Here is a 17,289-nt window from a genome sequence, read left to right on the forward strand (position 1 = left end):
CACACACACAACAACAACACTACTTTGTTTAGGTCTTTGAGGGAAAAAACTAAAAACAGGTTATGCAGACAGTATGCAAATATATATATTCCCGGTTGCCTTCAAGAATTGCTCCCAGACCAGTGGTCCTAACCTTAAGACTCTTTTAAGAGAAGAATATTATCTCTTCCTCTTTCTGTTTCTTTGTTCTTTCTTTGTTTGTTTGTCACAAAGAGAGCCAAGATGGAGGCCAAGGGTTTGTTTATATCTATATTAAAATTGTATATTGATAAACACTCGTTTATAAAAAGATATACATTTTTATGAGGTTGTAGAATTTTTGGTCGTAGGATGCAACAAAATCTCGTTGTTGATTATCGCATTAAATACGTTTTGAAATTTATAATTATATATTCATTCATATTAACATTTCTTCCTTTGTATTCCTAATATATTTTTAACATTTGAGGTTAATTTAACATTTATTTTTAACGTTTAAGGTGAATTTTAAGTTTATTTTTAACCTATGTTAATTATCCTAAACCAGAGTCATTGTCTTTCCCACAATTTATCGCTTGATCCAGTTCTAGTCAGTTTTCATCAAATTTCCAGTAATTAACCCTTTCATCACCCTAACATGTCTTGTCAGCAATTAACCCTTTCACCGCCCTAGTCAGATTTCACTGTCACGTCACTGTTTTCATTGTAATGTCACTAATTAACCCTTTCACTCCCTAGTCAATCCTCACCATCTCATTGGTAATTAACCCTTCCAGGATCCGGCCCCAGATAGCGCGGGAGCTCATCGAGATGTGCCGGGTGTGCACGAGCGTGACCCCGGGGGAGCCCCAGGTGTGGCTGGGGTCGGACAAGGCCTTCACCTACGACTACGTCTTCGACATGGGCACCCTGCAGGGGGAGGTCTACGACACCTGCGTGGAGGGGCTCATCGAGGGGTGCTTTGACGGCTACAACGCCACCGTGCTCGCCTACGGACAGGTAGGGGGAAGACTCTGGATTTATAGGCCAGTTCTCCCATTCTCCCCACACGTACATTCCGGCTCGGGCAAGACCTACACCAGGCAGTGTTCATTGAGTCATTTTAGGACTGAGTCATTGATTGATTGATTGGAAAAAGACTTCTGACTCCCCAGTTTCTCTATATTTAATTCCACTTGAAACCGCAGTCAATTTATAACCCAGTTCTTCCAGTCTCACTACACATACAGACTGCCATGGGTGCAGGTGATGTTCATCGAGTCAATTTTGAATTGAGTCATTGATTAAAAATAGACTTTTGACTCCCTAATTCTATATATTTAATTCCACTTGAAACCAAGGTTAATTTCTAACCCGATTTTCCCATTCTCCTCACACGTACAGACCGGCTCGGGCAAGACCTACACCATGGGCACGGGTCTGGAGGTGGACTCCAGGGAGGACACCGTGGGCATCATACCCCGAGCGGTGGACCACCTCTTCCGGGGCATAGAGGAGAGGAGGGCAGCTGCTAAGGAGGCGGAGACCACCCCTCCCGACTTCAAGATCACCGCCCACTTCATGGAGCTCTACAACGAGGAGATCATTGACCTGTTCGAACCAGATTTCAGGGTGAGTACGAGGGGAGGCCAGTCTGCGACCCACAACGTGTGACTGACTGTCAGGTACATAATTAACATTTATCTCAATAGAGATACAATAGATTTATAGGAAGGCGATTATAGGCCTGTTTGAATCTGATTTCAGGGTGAGTGTGACCCACAGGAGTCAACTAACCCCCAGGTACATATTTAACTTCATAGTGCAATATAGACTTGAAGGATTTATCCTAAAATATCCATTTATATATATATATATATATATATAATAAATATATATATATATTATAAATGAAAAATGGTAAAAATATAATAAAAATAAATATATATATATGTATATATATATACTGTATATATATATATATATATATATATATATATATATATATATATATATATATATACTGTATATTATATATATATATATATATATATATATATATATATATATATATATATATATATATATATTAGTCATTTACTTATTTATATTTATTTATTTATGTATTTACAAAACTCAAACACCACAGTTATTTACATATTCATTTCTGTATTTACTTATTTATTTTTTATTTATTTACATAAACAAAACACCTCCTCTTACCTCTCAACTCCTTTTATTCATCCAATTACCTCCAGACAGCCCCATCCAGTTGTCCCATACATCTCCATCACGTTATATTACCCCCCTACAAAGGTATATATTTACCTTCAGAAATCTCTATGGTCGCTTTCTGGCAAAGCGACAAAGGTATGACGACAATTTATATATATATTTTTTGTTTTACCTTTCTGGGTGGTATGTATCAAACGGCATTCCTACGGTGAGTAAGGACTGTTATTAACTGTGCTGAGTGGTGTTATTTGTGGTGGTGCTGTTATTGAGAGAGAGAGAGAGAGAGAGAGAGAGAGAGAGATCAGTAACTCACGAACAAAAAATGTAGGAAATCATATAAGACATTTGTACACATTTTAGAGATCATTAACTTTATTATAGGGTCGAGAGAGAGAGAGAGAGAGAGAGAGAGAGAGAGAGAGAGAGAGAGTAACTCATTAACAAAAAATATGTAGGGAATCATATAAGACATTTGTACACATTTTAGAGATCATTAATTTTATTACAGGGGAGAGAGAGAGAGAGTACAAAATGTCAGTAACTTATAAGAAAAAAGTTAGAAAATTAGTAACGTTTACAAATTTCATAAAGTACTAACATTATTATAGACTAATTTCCTTTATATGTACTGACAGCATAATCGCATTACTCCAAAAAACACTATTTAATCAAAAAAATAAATTGCAACCGTTTTTAAAATAACGCCCAGTCCATTATAAAAATCCTTTAAAAACAATAAATTGCAACCGTTATTATTAAAATAACGCCAAATCCTAAAGAAAAATAATTATTTAAAACAATAAATTGCCATTGTTTTTAAAATAAACTCCATTTTATGACAAATAAACCGTTACTTTTAAAACGCAACGCTCGATCACGAGCATCAAACCGTCTTAACATAGACTCTCGTTTGACAGTTGGTTTGTTTACAACACTTCCTCTTCTTCTTCTTGGTAATAATTCACAGATGATGACGTCACGTTCTCCCCTTACCCTTCCCCTGCATCCCAGCTGAGTATGGCATAACGCTTCGCCATTGTTGTCCCTTTAAAAATTTGAATGAATTTAAAAGGAGGGGTTCTATTCCTCCTCCTCCAACTCCTCCTCCAACTCCTCCTCCTCCAACTCCTCCTCCTCCAACTCCTCCTGCCTCTAGACGTTGAAGGAAATATAACCCGTATTGTAACTCAGCTGAAGGTCGAGATTAGGGTCCTCCTCCCCCCCTCCTCCTCCTCCTCCTCCTCCTCCTCCTCCTCCTCCTCCTCCTCCTCCTCCTCCTCCTCCTCCTCCTCCTCCTCCTCCTCCTCCTCCTCCTCCTCCACAACCCGTATTGTAACCCAACTGAAGGTCGAGATTAAGGATGTAAGATTGTCCTGTGTGTTTCCCCATAAGCGTCTAAGTGTATCGTCTACTGGGTTAAGTTCTTGACGAGGGAAAACCCTCTTAATGTTGTCAGTCCCTAAGGGTGGAAATCATCCTGGGGTCAATTGGTGGCCGTTACTCGCCCAGTTTGATGGGAGATAAAGGATGCATCTTGTTGGAGGAGATGGAACTGATGCCAGCCTATATCATTGTTGTCTAGGGTTAGACTATTAACTTGATGATATGAAATTGATTCGTAGATTATTGAGCCAACTCTCCTTTATGGAAGTGAACTGTTAATGTATGCGAATGAGAGAAAAGATTAACATAATACATCGAAACTACAGCACAGTAGCCCCAGAATTTGATTGACTTCTTTTCCGTGCAGCTATTTCTTGCATGAATTCTTCCCTCCCCTATAGGGGTTAAATGCTGTCATTGGACCTCACGCGGTGCACTGTAGGCATTACTTGAGGTTCTCTACAGCTTCCCTTTCAGCCCCTAGCTGCAACCCTTATTCCTTTTACTGTACCTCCGCTCATATTCACTTTCTTCCGTCGTGCTTTCGACCCTTAACTAACAGTTGTTGCATAGTGCGACTGTAAGGTTTTCCTTCTGTTATACCTTTCTACTATCGATTTCCCTATGCTGAATGACCTCATAGTTCCCAGTGCTTGGCCTGTGGCCTAAATTCTATATTCTTTGTCCAGTCTCCTGTATGGAATTGAAGTATAAATGTTGAATGCAAATGAGATAAAGATTAGCATCAGTAATAGGTTGTATCATACATCGAAACAGTGTAATAGCTCGAGAAATGGCACAGAAGAGTTCCTTTCATTCCTTTTTACTGTATTTCCACTTTCCACCCTTTCCTAACTGTTCCATACTCCAACTGCGAGGTTTTCCCTCCCTGTAAAACCTTTCAAACCCTTTTTACCCTACTCTCAAGTTCCCTTTCAGCCCTGAACAACCTCACAGAACGACCTCAACACAGGTCCCAGCGCCTACCTGCTCGGCGTTTGCCCTGAACTTCATGTATCCCATACCACGAGGCCTAATTCTCTCTCTTTATCAACAGGGCTCAGGTAAAGGTGGAGTTCGCATCCATGAGGACGCTGGCGGGGGGATATACGTCACAGGCATCTCAACGCGCACGGTCACGTCCCTGGAGGAGACTATGCAGTGCCTCAGGGCGGGTGCCTTGTCTCGAACGACGGGTTCGACCAACATGAACACCCAGTCCTCCAGGTCGCATGCGATATTCACCCTTCTAGTCAAACAGCAGAGGTTGTCTCCTATACAGGTTAGTTTTGATGTTAAAAATGATGTATTGCTGTTAATTGTGCTGTGGTATATGTATAATGGATTCTGTATTACATTACTGGTCAAGGTGTTATTAACGTTGAATATATTAGCATACATGTAATTCATTTTAGAACCGTGACGGAAATATATTAAGGGAAGGATGAAGTATTTGTTTCACACACTGTAATGCCCTTTTAAGTTTTAGCCTGCTACCAGTGCATTAAATATTAGTTTATATATCACATTACTTACAATATGTTCTTACAAACACAATTGCGTATATACAGAGATGAATGAAAGACCTATAGTTATGGTGACGTGTTAATTTTACTCCCTACTTTTAGCAAAAATAATTTATATATACTGTAAAACTGTAAAGGTATATTTTATTTATTTTCAATTCAAGCAGTAATCAAAGGTTGAGTTGGCAATGACTGCAAGTTCGGATTTCTCTGAATCACCCCTTTCAAGAGATTTGCAGTCATTGAGATGTGTATATTTAACCCACCCAATTTAAAACATTATTCCATCAGAACATTGAATGGCAGAAACACCTTTACATGGTAAAAAGAAACTTAACTAATCATTTACTTTTTCCAGGACCCAGACAACCCGGAAGAAGTCCCCGAGTTCGAAACGCTGACGGCCAAGTTCCACTTCGTCGATCTGGCGGGATCGGAGCGTCTGAAACGGACTGGAGCCACGGGCGAGAGGGCTCGGGAGGGAATTTCCATTAACTGTGGGCTGGTGAGTGATTTCAGAGGCAGAAGTCCGTGGTATTCTTTGTATAGTGGTATGATTTGTCAAGGAGCAGAATTAGGTGTGGAGAGGGAACCTTTTTATTATGTGTATAGTAGGTTGAATACGCTCCAGGAATACTGGAGATGTTACCTGTAGAAATATAGATCTTTGAACAGTAAATAAAGAAATATTTGCAATAGTCATTAAGGAAGAGCTTACTGTATTTCATAATACAGAAAAAAATAGCTAAACAACATCATCTTCTGTAAATTAGAAGCCTCTGAAAAAGCAAAACAACATCTTTATCTTTTGTAAACCTTAAAGTATTTGAAATAGCCAAACAACAACTGTATCTTTTGTAAACTAAAAGTGGAATAGCTAAAAAATCCAATATTTATCTTATGCAAACTTAAACCATTCTAAGAATTTAGAAATGAACCCTGCACCATCAACAATATACCTTATTGTTTCCCCCCTACAGTTAGCCCTAGGAAACGTGATTTCAGCTTTAGGGGACATCAGTAAAAAGGCGTCCCACGTCCCCTACAGGGACTCCAAACTGACGCGCTTACTTCAGGATTCTCTCGGGGGTGAGTTACCAAATACAGGGGTGTGAAGGACTCTCTAAAGATCTGTGGTTTTCTTAAGAAGGCATCTTTCACCAGAAGGGGAGTTCTTGAAGAATGGTTTTGATATAAAATGATCTGTTGTAGTTTACCAATTTTATTTGTGTTTATCTGTTCAGACTGTATGTCATTTTTGCGTGTGTATCAGTATTTCATATACAGTGCCTGTTGTGTTTTGGTACCGTAACAAGAATTGGTAATGATTTAAATTAGTTTCAGCTTGAATACAATTCCACAAACCAGCATAAGTACAGTACAAAATGTTTTCAGCACTTAGCAAATAAAACTAATTTCAAAGTATTATTTACAGTACTGTGCAACTGAAACAAGTTCAAAGTATTGTTTACAGTACCGTGCAAACAAAACTAAGTTCAAAGTATTGTTTACAGCGCAGTACTGTGCAGATACAACCAAATAATTCTACCTAAACGAAAGGCACAGAGTCTGTACAGACACTGCCCACCATCCTCATCCCACACCCATCTCCGCAGGCAACAGCAGGACGCTGATGATAGCCTGCGTGTCTCCCAGCGACACGGACTTCATGGAAACGCTCAACACCTTGAAGTACGCCAACCGGGCTCGCAACATCAAGAACAAGGTCACCGTGAACCAGGATAAGGCCAGCAAGGCCATCGCCTTGCTACGCCAGGAGATTCAGCAGCTGAAGATCGAACTGATGGAGTATAAACAGGTGAGGGTGGGAAGAGGGCCTTCGGGTTTTACCCCGCTGTTTGGGTGTTTTATTTTCTAGGTAATATCGGTGAAATGGGTGACCCAGATTCCATATTTTCCCAGCTATGATTATTATTATTAACATTATTCAGAAATGAACCCTATTCATGTGGAACAAGCCTTCTGGGGCCATCGACTTGAAATTTGAGCTCCCAAGGAATATGGTATTCATTCGAAGCTACAGAAGTTGTTAGGAAATACAGAAGAGATCAGTTATTAGAAAAGAAAAAATAAATTAACGAAATTATAAAAAAATTAGATCAAAATTTAATTAAATTATTTTGAGGGTCCAGTTGCACAAGATCCCCATAGAGACTGTTCCACAGTCCAAATTTATGAGGAATAAAGGACCTCTGGAACTGAGAAGTTCACCATTGAAAGAGGAAATGAAGAGAGACCTGATCCCAAAGATAGCAACGGACCTCCCACTTTAATCATTGGAGGCTTTAGAGATCAGGGAATCTTTAGATAAACATACTGACCTCGTTGTAGATCCTAGCACTTGACTTTATCCCAAACTTTACATTCCATTCCTGTAAGACAGAGACCCTTATCAATTCATCCTGCACCCACCCAGGGCAAACGCATCATCAGCGAAGACGGGTGCGAGGCCGTGAACGACATGTACCACGAGAACCAGATGCTGGCAAGCGAGACAAACAACATGCGGAACAGAATCAAGGCCATGCAGGAGACCATCGAGATGTTGACCACCAAGAACACGGCGCTCTTGGCCGAGAAGGAGACGAGCGGTTGGATCAGCTGTGAGTAGGCGGGGTGCCTTGGGGACTCTTCACCCCTTATTTCTCGGTTTGGCGGTCACCTTCAAGGCCCTGTTGTTGTCATTCACTACTCGGTTTCTTTTAAGTTCGCTTCCCAAGTTTAGGATTCACTGTCGTTGATCCCGTGTCCATGAGGAGTTAATGTCCTTAAGTCTTTATCTCTTTAGTTAAGTTATTCGTTTCCAAGTTTAAAATTTACAGCTTATACCGCTTCATCTCTCTAGTTTATTTAGTTTATTTAGTTTCAAAATTTTGCTAAAATTCACATTGACAGATCAGTGAAGTTATTACAGATATTTTGCCTTTAATATAACTTTCCTGTAAACAGAATTATAAATATAAAATATAAATCTTTCACATCTTGTATGGATTGAAAGGTATATCAGTATTGTTATTCAGAATACTTTAGCAATGGTGGTACTTTATTATTCCAAATATAATACTTTATAACTATATAGGCAGTCCCCGGTTTACAACGGGGGTTCCTACGCTGTGTCGTAAGCCAGAAAATCGTCAAAAATTGTCAAAAATCCTAAAAACCTTTCTTTTAATGCTTTGGGTGTATTGAAAACGATGCATATTGCATTTTTATTGAGTTTTTCATCAAAAAAACCTCCAAATTTATATCACTCTGCCATTTTGTAGCCATATTTCTTCCGTCGGATCGGCGGCGTAAGCGTCGTAACCCCGGAACATGCTTCGTAAACCGGGAAATAATTTCTGGGGAATATACTTGAAAAGCTTCATAAGCCGGACCCATCTTAACCCGGGGACTGCCTGTATATGCAATTATTAATACTGCAACTCTATCGAAATATTTCCAACATTCACCAGCGGGCGAAGACAACGACATAGCCACGGTCATCCAGGGCTACCTCAAGGAAATCGAAGACCTCCGGGCCAAGCTCTGCGAGAGCGAGAATCTCTGTATGCAACTGAGGAAACAACTCAACAATCAGGCCAACAGGCCAGTGAGACTGTCAGGCTCACCTCTGCATGTGCCTATGTCAGGTAAGTTCACAATCACCTGTTTTTAAAAGATGCTCCTAGTAGCATGAGTTTTGAAATGGAGAAACAAGTCCACGGTTGTGTATGGGTACGAATATGTTCAGAAATAGATCTGCGTCGAGAGCTTTTGGGAATCTGTTCGACTCCCCTTTTCAGAGTGGAATCGTACCCATACGTAACTGTGGATTTGTTTCTCCAATTAGCTACCTGCCAGGAGTTTTATTTGGGCTACAGTTAAATGTGGAATAGTTTGCCTAGTGCGGTTATGGAGTCTCCTGACCTCCATATGTTCAAGCAAAGAGCGAATTTGTATACCTGCTTTCTGATGACGTTCTCCTGAATTCAGGTGTATCGGTCTTGTTTTCTATTCCCTCATATTTATTTGTTTATCACCTTTTCCTATAACTCTGTCCATTAGGGCTTTCAGTTGAAGCTTTGAAGAAAGAAAGTGTTTTTGTAGTTTTTTGTAGCAACTCAGAAAGACTGAGAAATGTATTTGGCAAAATTGTGGGCAAACAGACATCTTGTTCTCTATTTATGTGCATTTCCTCATGCTGAAGGTTTTTTTAATGTAAAATTCTGAATTTGTAGCCTTAGATTTAAAACCTTTATTTTTTTTACAGTATTTATATCTATTTTTCATGTTGAGTTGTTTTTTTTATATAAAATTCCAAAGTTGAAACCACAAATTTAATATCTTTTCATCTGTGATGATATTTATAGTTATTTTTTCATGTTAAGTAGACTTTTCACGTAAAATTGCAAAACTGGAACCACCTACTCACGCCTCTTCGTTCGCAAAAACAGGCTCGATGTTCGGCGTCATGGACGAACCCACTCAGAGCTTCACCGAGCTCATAGAAGAAGCGAAGAGAGACCTCACCAAAGATTTGCAAGTCATGGAAAGAAAGAAACGCGTATCGGAAGGCTCCGGGTCGGCTGACGACGAAGAGAACGAGGAGGAGGAAGGTGGCGCTGACGATGACAACGAGGAAGACGTGGAAAGTTCGGACGAGAGCGGAGAAGACAAAGGTGGGTTGACGTTGCTTAATCTGATTCGTTATTCGTTAAGTTAGTAGTGTTTACCACGATCTGGTCTGGTACCACATTTATTCATTATTCATTCAGTCGGGAATGGTTACCACAATCAGGTCTGGTAGTCAAAGGGCCCTTCAATCAGTAAGAGTGACTTGAAGGGTGCTCAAGAATGAAAGGTTGTCGTAGATCATTTATTTAATATGTAACAACTTCTCCTGTTACTTGATGTATGTACCTTGAGTCTTTAGAATGAATATAAGTGTAAGAATATATCTGAGCTTCAAGCAAAGACTGTAAAGTTTACGTTCTTTACACAAAGTGGTCTTACATAGCCCCTTTTGCAAAGATAGGCCCTTCTCAAGAAACCCAAAATATTAAACAGTACAGTATAGTGTGCTAGTTTTAGTCTTATATTCAGTTATAATCTTTCCTACATGATTGAATAAGCATCCTCTAAGTTAAACTACAATTGTCTGCTTGAGTATATCCCTGTCATATGGCAAAGAGACTGAACATGGGCATATTTCACAACTAAATTCAACAGTGCAATTGCATAAAGAACTTTTACGCCACCATTGGATATTGTCCTCACTCATTTTGCCTTGCTAATTTGCAGAAACATATTGCTGGGGATTTTACAGTAAGGTCCTAGTTTAGTTTCGTTTTTAGTTTCGTGTTGAGATGAGCTTCGAGTTTGACTGTTTTCAAGTAGAACGCTCTGGCTTGCTTACTACTAATGTTCTTACGGAATAGGAGGCTTCGTTTTCCAAAATCGCAAGTCTTGTTTGCTAGACAAGTTCTTTGAACTAATGGTGTCCCAATCTTATTAACCATACATTGTATGTCATTAGTTGTAGAGCGAGTGGGTAACTGTAACATTCTTTTTCAGAGAGATATAAAACATGTATTGGTGAATAAATATAAAGGTTTACATCTGTGTATTTATGATAGATCTTTGAAGGCAGATATTTAAAATCATAGGTGAAACAAAAAATACAAAATGGTTTTCTAAAACTTTATATAAGTAAGCAGTAGGTGATGAGAGGTAAAAAAGATTATTGATGGCTCGAAGTGGAGACACTGTGCCTGCGATTATTCACACTGTGCCTGCAATTATTCAGTTTAGAAACTGGAAGAGGACCTCCATAGTGAGGGATCCATAGATTTAAAAGACAAATGATAGGCTAAACAAAGAACAAGTAAATATCCCAAAAAATTCTTTTCAAATGAAGATGACAGATCTTATTCTTCCGTGATGAGAAAACCCATGAGCTTTGATGACGAACGCGTTTATTCTCCGCTTATAAAAGTCACGGTTAATGCATGTGAGTTAAGTGTGCTTTCTCAACTTGCCATAGTGTCGGCTAATTCGGCAAGTCTGTAATTTAGTGAGTGTGGTTTCACTATGATTAATTGAAACTCATGATTGTTCTGACAAAGGCCTAACATGTTCTTTCTAGTTTATGGCCAAATTCGCTTTTTTCGTTTTGCTTAAGTAGTAGTTATTATAGCCTGCTTTTAAGTACCAGCCTCAAATTAGAGAAACCAGCATTGTGAAATTCATTATCTGTGACAAGGCAGCTTCGAACAATTTGTTATGGTCGCTTCCTTTCGAAGCAGGTACCTGCTTGAGAATTGTAAACCGCATTCTCTTTTATACAGGACATCAGTTGTGTACAAAACAGCCGAATACAGTACCGTAGTTCTTTTGCACAAATGCAAAACAAAAAATATCTATACTCCATTAGAAAATTTTTTAATTCTATAGCTTTTTTGTGTCTTCAAATGGCGTAGCATAAATATTTTTATAAGCATTTATATCTAAAGTTATTTGAAACGTACTTAAACTGAGAACAGTGAAAAGGACTATCTTTTTCATTTTTTTAAATCTTGAAACTATTATTAATATTTATAAAATCTCATGTTCAAACTTTATGTATCTTTACCTACAAAACTCAAAAAAGTTAATCAGTATACAACATATACCAACATAATTGTAGAGGTGCTTTGATTTTTAAACGAATTAGTAGTGCCCTGGCAGAATTTAGTTTAGTGACCTAGTGCCAGCAGTCATATCATCCATCTCTGTGTTAGTGTGCACCGTAAATTCATTGTGCTAGCATGTACGCTAAAGATGTCGTTATTTCCTCCCTCACGCTGCTTTCTAGACGAAGATGAGGATGATGAGTCGGATGTAGAGGGCCCTGAAGGTATGACGATGACGAAGCTTCGATGAGAAGTGGAGAGAAGCTTTGTTGATATTTAATCAAGATTTTCATTGGTTTCACTTCACGTTTGATGTTGAACTGCACGTTTTATGTTCACTTTTGTAGAGAATTTTTTTGGCAGGGTTAAATTTCTTTTATATCAAGTTTGTCTCTGTGATATTCCTTCATGATTTTGACGTTAATGCTTTAAGAGATAGTGTTATGATCAGTGAGTCTCTAAATGGATCGCAATCGGACTGTGCCTAACTGTTTATACTTTTACGATATCTTTAATGCTCTTTGTACCTTTTTATCAAGTTGATGTTGACATTAATGCCTTAATATATTATGGTATCATAGTGAATCGTGTACATGACGTACATTTCTAAGATGGATTGCAATCAAGACTGTACATGACTTATGCTTTTACCATAGCATTAATAATCACTGCCCTGAGATATAACGGCATCATCAACGAACTGTGTACGTGACGTACATTTCTAACGGATTGCAATCGGACTGTCCGAAATTCATGCCTTTACAATAGCATTAATACTCTTCGTGTATCCTGCAGAAAACTACACAGAGGAACTGGCCGAGCTGACGAGTGAAATCTCCATCAAACAGAAGTTGATCGAGGGGCTGGAGCAGAGTCAGCGGCGTCTCGAGACCATGAGGCAGCAGTACGAGGACAAGCTGAACGTCTTGATGAACAGGATCAGAGCCACCCAGGAAGAAAGAGATAAGGTTTGTATCATCAGTCTACCTGTTGCTATTATTATTACAGACACTGCCTTACTTACAGACAAGTTACGTTCTGGACGGCCATTTGTTCGTGAGTTGGTTAACGTGCTTTTTACGCCCGTTCAAGTACAGTATGATATCAAGTCTAAATACAGTACTGTATGTTTCATCCTAAAATACAATTCACTGTTCGTGCAGTAATGTATTTTATAGAATAGGTGCACAGAACAAAATTTTAGCTTACGGGTGGCAAAGAGGAGTGCTCTGAACACAGTGTTAATTTGCAATTCCATTTGTTCGTATCTGAACGTTTGTAAGTTGAATGTTCGTAAGTAGGGTGGTGTCTGTGTTATTATTATTATTATTATTATTATTATTATTATTATTATTTGAAGGGAGTAGACCCTCTTTTAAACCCGTTCTGTTAAAAAGAATGGCAGCTTCAGCGGAACTGATTCTATACGAGATCTCTCCAACTCTTGCTATCCCACCTTCCGCAGGTCTTGTCGAACATCAAGTCAGGGTCGACCCAGAGTGACGAGAAGATCAAGTCGATCAAGCAGGAGTACGAGAGGAAGATCGGCAACATGCAGCAGGAAATGAAGAAGCTCCAAGCTGCGCAGAAGGAGCACGCGAAACTGATGAGAGAAAGGTCGCAGCACGAGAGACAGCTGCGGACCCTGAAGACCGACCTCGCTGAAATGAAGAAAGTGAAAGTCAAGGTAGGTCGCTTAGGTTCAAGCTGAACTCAGTCTGGGTTAGCCTGAAAAGGTAGAGGTGAGTTTCAGTCATTTTTTCCCCCCCTTCTTTCTTCAGTCTTTCTTTGGGTTGGTCTTGACAGACTGGGGAACAGTCTCTTTTAGGAGTACTCCTGAAAGAATGAGTAATAAAATTCCTGTTTAAAGTTCTCTTCTTTTTAGGAATACTCCTGACAGAATGAGGTCTTCTTTTTTTAGGAATACTCCTGAAAGAATGAGAATGTCATTCCTGTTGAAATCTCTCTTCTTTTTAGGAGTACTCCTGAAAGAATGAGTAATATCAATCCTATTTAAATCTCAATTCTTTTTAGGAGTACTCCTGACAGAATGAGTAACACCACTCCAGTTTGTGACAGTGTTCAGTGTAGTAATCATCTGATTCCATAATACAGTAGTTTACTTCTATATTGTATCTTAGAGAACCCTTTCTTCAAGTCCATTTTACGGTCGTATTGTCACTGAGCGAGCCACCTCATCTTCCAGCTGATGAACAAAATGAAAGAGGACAACAACAGGGCGAAACAGGACCAGATGAGGAAGAACAAAGAGATCGCCCAGCTTCGCAAAGCCTCCCGAAAGCAGGAGAACTACATCAAGAGCTTAGAGGCCGACAACAGGCTCAAGAACGTCGTGTTGAAGAGGAAAACGGAGGAGATTGCCGTACTGAAGAGGGCTCCCAAGCAGGGGCTCAGCAATAAGGCAGCTGGAAGGCTCAGGAGAAGTGAGTTTTCGTTTTCGTGAAGCGTTTTTGACGATTTGTTTTTGAAATCGTCATTACTGTGTAATTATTATTTGGAAGATGAACCTTTTCATACTGAACAAGCCCACCAAATTGACTTGAAATTCAAACTTCCAAAGAATATTATGGTGTTCATTTGAAAGAAGTGACAGAAGTTAATAGGAAATAAAGAAAGAATAGGTCATTATTAGAAAAGAATTCATAAATAAATAAATTAGATAAAAATGTAAGTAAATGATAAGTTTCAAGGATTGCTTTAGGGTAGCAATGCATTGCACCTTTGCTTGAACACTTGAGGTTCAAGTTGCACAACATCTCAGGGAGACTGTCCCACAGTCCAGCAGTGTGAGGAACGAAGGACCTCTGGAATTGATTAGATTTTTAAGTACACCACAAAAGGTAATCACAATTTATATGCAGATATTTCCGTATGGCCCATTAACAAAGTGCGTATCTCAACAGGGGTTGGAGCGGGACATCTTACTAACTTCTCGCCTAAAGTTGCCAAAAACAAGTGGCAGAATTTGGAACAGTCCATCAACAAGGTTGCGTACAACAAACAGACCGTTAGCAGCATGGAACGTGACATGGAGAGGTATGTGTAGTAATTGTTCGTGTTACGTTATTTAATCTTTCTGCCTTTCATTAAACCTTTAGCCGAAAACCCTTCTGGATAGATTCAACAGAATATGGTAAGACCAAGAGGGTTCCAAAGGGAAATCAGACCTGCAGAGAGAGAGAGAGAGAGAGAAACAAATTATAGGAAAATGTGATAAATAAATAAATGAATATGGGGGCGGGGTTGAAAATAAAACCAGTCCACCTGAAATTCAGGAGACGTCAGTAGCGGAGGGCAGGAATGAATTTGCTCCTTGCTTAAACATTTGAAGATCAGAGGATTCCACAACTGCACCAGGCAAACTATTCCATATTCTAGTTGTTGCAAAGATGAAACTCATATCAAATTGAGTAGCATTAAACCTGTGCTAGAAAACGACGCACTGTCTCCAGCAGCAGCCTGCCTAGTGTTGTCACAGACGATTGGCTCACTGCCGAAAATACACGGCTAAAAATCTTGTCCAGTGTTCCACTGTCCCCTCACTTAATTTTACTTTTTGTTTTTTACTTTTCTTCCAAGACCTCTTCAGTTAGATGTCTCAACTACTCCAGTTTCTTATCCTGAAATATTTGCTTCAATTTTTAGAAATACTCATCAAGATAGCTTTGTGATATTGATTTAGTAATCTGGCTACACTACAGCGTAATGAAAATTATCTCTAGCAGAATTATCTTTTGCTAGTCGTGGCAATTTTTTTGTAAATAACCACATCCTAGGACCCAGTACTTACTTGGTCTTCAACATAAATTTTATATTCCATTCTGTAAATCTTCGTGAAATATGCACGGCTACAAAATCCACCTGACACTTTCCAGGTGGCTGAAGGAGAGAGAATCGTTGAGCAGGCAGCTGGAACGGGTAATGAGAAAGAGGGAGAGGTCGGATCCGTCCGACATCGCCAGTTATAACGACATGAACGATCAGGTGGAAGCTCTGAAGGCCAACATCGACTACATTCACGAAAACATTCGGGAATGTCAGGAGAACATCATGAGTATGGAGGAAAGTAAGGTTAGTATTATGTAAACCTGTATTTTCGAGGTTATTGTATCAGTGGTAATCGTTCGATATTATTTTGGGGGCAGTAAGGCACTGAATCAAAATATAAAAGCAATTATCTTGTAAGTTCTGTAAATAAGATTGATTCAACCTTTGTTTTCCATTAAGTTTTGTCCAAAATGTCTTCCTAAGGGCTTCCAGATTGTCCCAGATATTAAGTAGTCTAGATGATTACATGTAATTTACTGTTGTAATCATTCACCCATAAGCAATGCTGTGATAGTTTCAAGATTCTATCTTTGTTAGAATAACAGGAATTTGAATAGAAAGGGGACAATTTCATAGTTATCTTCAACATGATTGTATTCTTCCTCCAGATAATTTTCTATCCTTTAGCTTAATTAGGTTCTAAGCTAGTTTTCAGGTTAGTAAAAGGGCCTTATGCCCACACAGACAACTCTGTATGTCATAGAACCCCATAACCTTAATACCTTTTATGAGCATACTCTACATATACGGTATGTATAACTAGTTTCTAGAAAGTAAAAGTACTTTTCAGGTTAAACCTGCATCGTAATAGTTGCCAGTTTAAATAAAAAAAATGGAAGTATAGTCAGTTTTCAGAATGTCCACAAATCCATTTGGAACGTGCAATGAAAGGACCGTGAATACAGCCAAGAGCTTCTGTGAAACACGGGCAAAAATAACAAAAAATAAAGGACAGAAATAAACATTTTAAATCCTTTCTCACCTCAGGAAGCTTCAGAGCTGCTCCACACCGACAACATCACCTCCGGCTTGGGCATAGACGAGTCCCACTACCTGATCAACAAGCTAATAACCATGACGGTCAACCAGGCTACTCTGGCAGCACAAAGACAGGCTGAGATCTCGGAACTGGAGGGGAAAATGAAGCAGGTACGTAGACGATTCTTTATTCCAGTCGAACTTCCGGTAGGAGGGAGGTGTTTGTGTGTATCTTGCTTAGTACCCCTTCGTCTTCCAGCTGTGTTGATTTCGATCTTTCACTTCTTTCTCTCCATCTTTTCCCACTTCTATGTGGGGTCCATGTTCCTGACAGCTTTCCGTCACCTTGCCCAGTCAAACACATTGTCCTCTGACAATTGTTTATCTCTCAGATCTTCTTGAACGACATCCATCCACCTTCGCTTCTCTCTTCCTCTCGCTCTCCCGCCAGGCATCTCCGTCTGCATCACTCTCATCCCTACCATGGCCATACCACTGCAGTCTTCTTCCCTGGGCCTTCTTTGACAGTTCTACGACTTTAGTAGTTCCCTTTATTCTTCCATTTTTAGCACTCCACACTTCCGTCATAGCATATTTCTTCTCTTGTGCTCTCTTTACCGGCCTTTTATTTTGTACCTGTTATATTTTGTCTCTTAACTGTCAACCTCTTCAACATTACTTGACTC

The 17,289-nt window shown here is 39.3% G+C and overlaps 1 protein-coding gene across 1 annotated transcript in view; it reads left to right on the forward strand.

The window, feature by feature from the left end:
- LOC136856195 (kinesin-like protein KIF21A) overlaps nucleotides 1-17,289 on the forward strand; it is a 141,148-nt gene that overhangs the window by 105,434 nt on the left and 18,425 nt on the right. The window contains 16 exon segments of the mRNA XM_067133877.1: nucleotides 756-978; nucleotides 1,363-1,590; nucleotides 4,634-4,858; nucleotides 5,461-5,607; nucleotides 6,083-6,191; nucleotides 6,719-6,921; nucleotides 7,540-7,726; nucleotides 8,579-8,755; nucleotides 9,560-9,784; nucleotides 11,959-12,000; nucleotides 12,572-12,744; nucleotides 13,242-13,463; nucleotides 13,983-14,220; nucleotides 14,701-14,833; nucleotides 15,673-15,868; nucleotides 16,613-16,774. Of these exon segments, the coding sequence (XP_066989978.1) occupies nucleotides 756-978; nucleotides 1,363-1,590; nucleotides 4,634-4,858; nucleotides 5,461-5,607; nucleotides 6,083-6,191; nucleotides 6,719-6,921; nucleotides 7,540-7,726; nucleotides 8,579-8,755; nucleotides 9,560-9,784; nucleotides 11,959-12,000; nucleotides 12,572-12,744; nucleotides 13,242-13,463; nucleotides 13,983-14,220; nucleotides 14,701-14,833; nucleotides 15,673-15,868; nucleotides 16,613-16,774 (2,890 nt within the window).

This window comes from Macrobrachium rosenbergii, chromosome 34, assembly GCF_040412425.1.
Source record: "Macrobrachium rosenbergii isolate ZJJX-2024 chromosome 34, ASM4041242v1, whole genome shotgun sequence".
NCBI classification, from domain to species: domain Eukaryota; kingdom Metazoa; phylum Arthropoda; class Malacostraca; order Decapoda; family Palaemonidae; genus Macrobrachium; species Macrobrachium rosenbergii.